General features: G+C 49.9%; 1 protein-coding gene across 6 annotated transcripts in view; it reads left to right on the top strand.

Moving 5' to 3' along the window:
• dtnbb (dystrobrevin, beta b) overlaps nucleotides 1-2,500 on the top strand; it is a 26,795-nt gene that overhangs the window by 15,677 nt on the left and 8,618 nt on the right. For all 6 annotated transcript variants that reach the window (XM_031581038.2, XM_031581036.2, XM_031581040.2 and 3 more), the window contains exon 12: nucleotides 1,607-1,672. In XM_031581038.2, the coding sequence (XP_031436898.1) occupies nucleotides 1,607-1,672 (66 nt within the window). The remainder of the gene's footprint in view (nucleotides 1-1,606; nucleotides 1,673-2,500) is intronic.

The raw sequence follows: 2,500 nt of genomic DNA, 5'->3' as shown, positions 1-2,500 counted from the left end.
GTGTGTGTGTGTGTGTTAGGGAGAGAAAGAGTCTGTGTGTGTTTGTGTTAGGGAGAGAGAGAGTGTCTTTGTGTGTGTGTGTGTGTGTGTGTGTGTCTGTGTGTGCATTTCATGTGTGTACATCTAATATTTCTATGTATATAGATATGCACATTTTGTACATGCTGTCTGTGTTTTGCATGTGGATGCGTGTTTATATCTGTGTGTGTTTATATCTGCACGTGTGATGAACGTGTGTGTAAAATTGCATTTGCCTGAGTGTATGAATGTGCGCGAGTGCGTGGTAATCTTTGTATGCAGATCAGAGTTTGCGTGTGAGAATATGCTTGCGCCTGTGCATGTGTGTTTGTGCATGTGTGTTTGTGCACCTCCATGCATCCCTCGGTGTGTGTAGATATCCGTATGCACTCAAGTGTGCAAAAACATACGGCTGAGTGTGGGTGTCTGTGCATTATGATGTTGTCATACGCATAGGTGTGTGTGTGTGTGTGTGTGTGTGTGTGTCCTTGTTAATGTCCATCACATCTCACACACCTGGCATGCCACGTGTCTCACAAACACACTCTCACACACACACACACACACACACACACACACACACACACACACTTGCACACACAGGCATGCGGAGCGGAGAAGAGAGAGAGAGAGATTATGAGATATTGTTTGACTGAGCAAGAGAGACAGACAGAGGGGAGGAGGTGAGACAGGGAGAGACAGACAGAGGGGAGTAGGTGAGACAGGGAGAGACAGAAAGTGTCTGGAAGCAAGACTAGTCGAATCTCTGCCTGTGCCACTTCGACAGGCACCCAGGCAAACCAAAGCACTCAGCTATTTTGTCCTTCAGATGAAATAGAGAAAAAGGCAGAGAGAAAGAGAAGGGGGAGTGGGGAGTGGGGAGTGGGGAGTGGGGGGCAATGGCTGTGTTTAGCCCCGTAAATTACCTTCCACAATGTCACCCTCTCCCCCTCTTCATCTCTCTTTCATTTCCTCTCCCTTCCTCTGTGTCTCCTCCTCCCTCCCTCCCTCCCTCCCTCCCTCTCTCCCTCTCTCCCGTCTCACGGGCCCAGGCCTGTCTTAATCAGAATTCTCCTGCAGCCCTTGGGGTAACCTCATCAGCTTTGTCCAGGAGAGGGACCGAACCGCTAGTGTCAAGCAGGAATGCAACTTTGTGTTTCTGGCTAAGATTGTATTTGTGTTTGTGTGTGTATCTGTGTGTGTGTGTGTGTGTGTGTGTGTTTCTGTTGTAAAGTTTCAAATCAAGAAGAAGCACTCTTATGCTGCGTAATTAGGAGGGGTGAGAGAGCGTCTGACGTAAAGCGTGGTGTGTGATTGTGGGGTGTGTGGGTTTGTGCGGGTGAATCTGGTGTGTGTTTGTAGATTTGTGATAGTTATGGTCATGCGTCTGATACTGAATATAACAGTAAGTTGGGTTTGTGATAATGATCATGATGATGATGATGCTGTTTGTTTGTGTGTGTGTGTGTGTGTGTGTGTGTGTGAGAAACATGCATGAGTATGTCTGTGTCTGTTGCTTGTTTGTGTGTGTGCGTGTATGAGATTAGCTTGTTGTGTGTGTTTGACAGTGGGTTCTGTCTTTTTGCAGTCTGCTGAGGCCCGTGTCCAACATGAACGTGCTCATGGCGTCAGCCGCCCACACACCTGCAGACAGGTAAGCGGATGGTCCACCTCGCCTCGCTCTCCTCTCCAGCTCCTCACTACAGGTTAGCTAGGGTCAGCAACCCACAGTCTGATCTGGGACCAGTCGCGAACACACTCCTGTAGACACATATACAGTACACACAGTCATTACTCTCCTTAAAAACATCACCACTCGAAGACACATGAACACACAAGACACACACTCAACCTAAACTTAAGATTTGTGTTAACATGCATTCAACTGAAAGACTGTAACTCAGTGCACACACACACACACACACACACACACACACACACACACACACACACACACACACAGATTGACCGCGTGCCCATCTCCCCTCTCCCCCTGGTGCTCATGTGTTGTTTTTGTTCCGGCAGCTTTCTCAGAGTCATGCTTTTACACCTCAGGCAGTGTGTGTGTGTGTGTGTGTGTGTGTGTGTGTGTGTGTGTGCGCGTGGTTGGCTGCACATCACGTAGTGTTTTGCGTAGCATGCTCAAGCGCTCCCTGATGACCCCTCTCCTGACGTTACGCTCCGCGAGCCGCGTCCGCTCGCATGAGTGAGACGTCTCCTCCGATCAGGCTGTGCTGTGGAGCCACACTAGTCATGGGATCTCCACTGACCTCCAGCTCCCTTGGGAGTGTCAATAGAGCCAGGCAGCCGCACCAGGCACCAGGCTCCCCATCACTGTCCGGATTTGGCCTGGAATGCCGAAATAGCACGTAGCGCCTCCGTCTCCTTGTCTGCCGAGCGCACAGCGGGCGACGGAGGTTTAAACTGTTAAGCGGAGTGCCGCTGATCCTTCATAAATCCGCACAGCGCGATGCGAAGAGAA

This window comes from Clupea harengus, chromosome 14 (genome assembly GCF_900700415.2).
Source record: "Clupea harengus chromosome 14, Ch_v2.0.2, whole genome shotgun sequence".
Classification (NCBI taxonomy): domain Eukaryota; kingdom Metazoa; phylum Chordata; class Actinopteri; order Clupeiformes; family Clupeidae; genus Clupea; species Clupea harengus.
The sequence above is the reverse complement of the archived record's forward strand: the minus strand, read 5'-3'. Positions and strand labels throughout refer to the sequence as shown.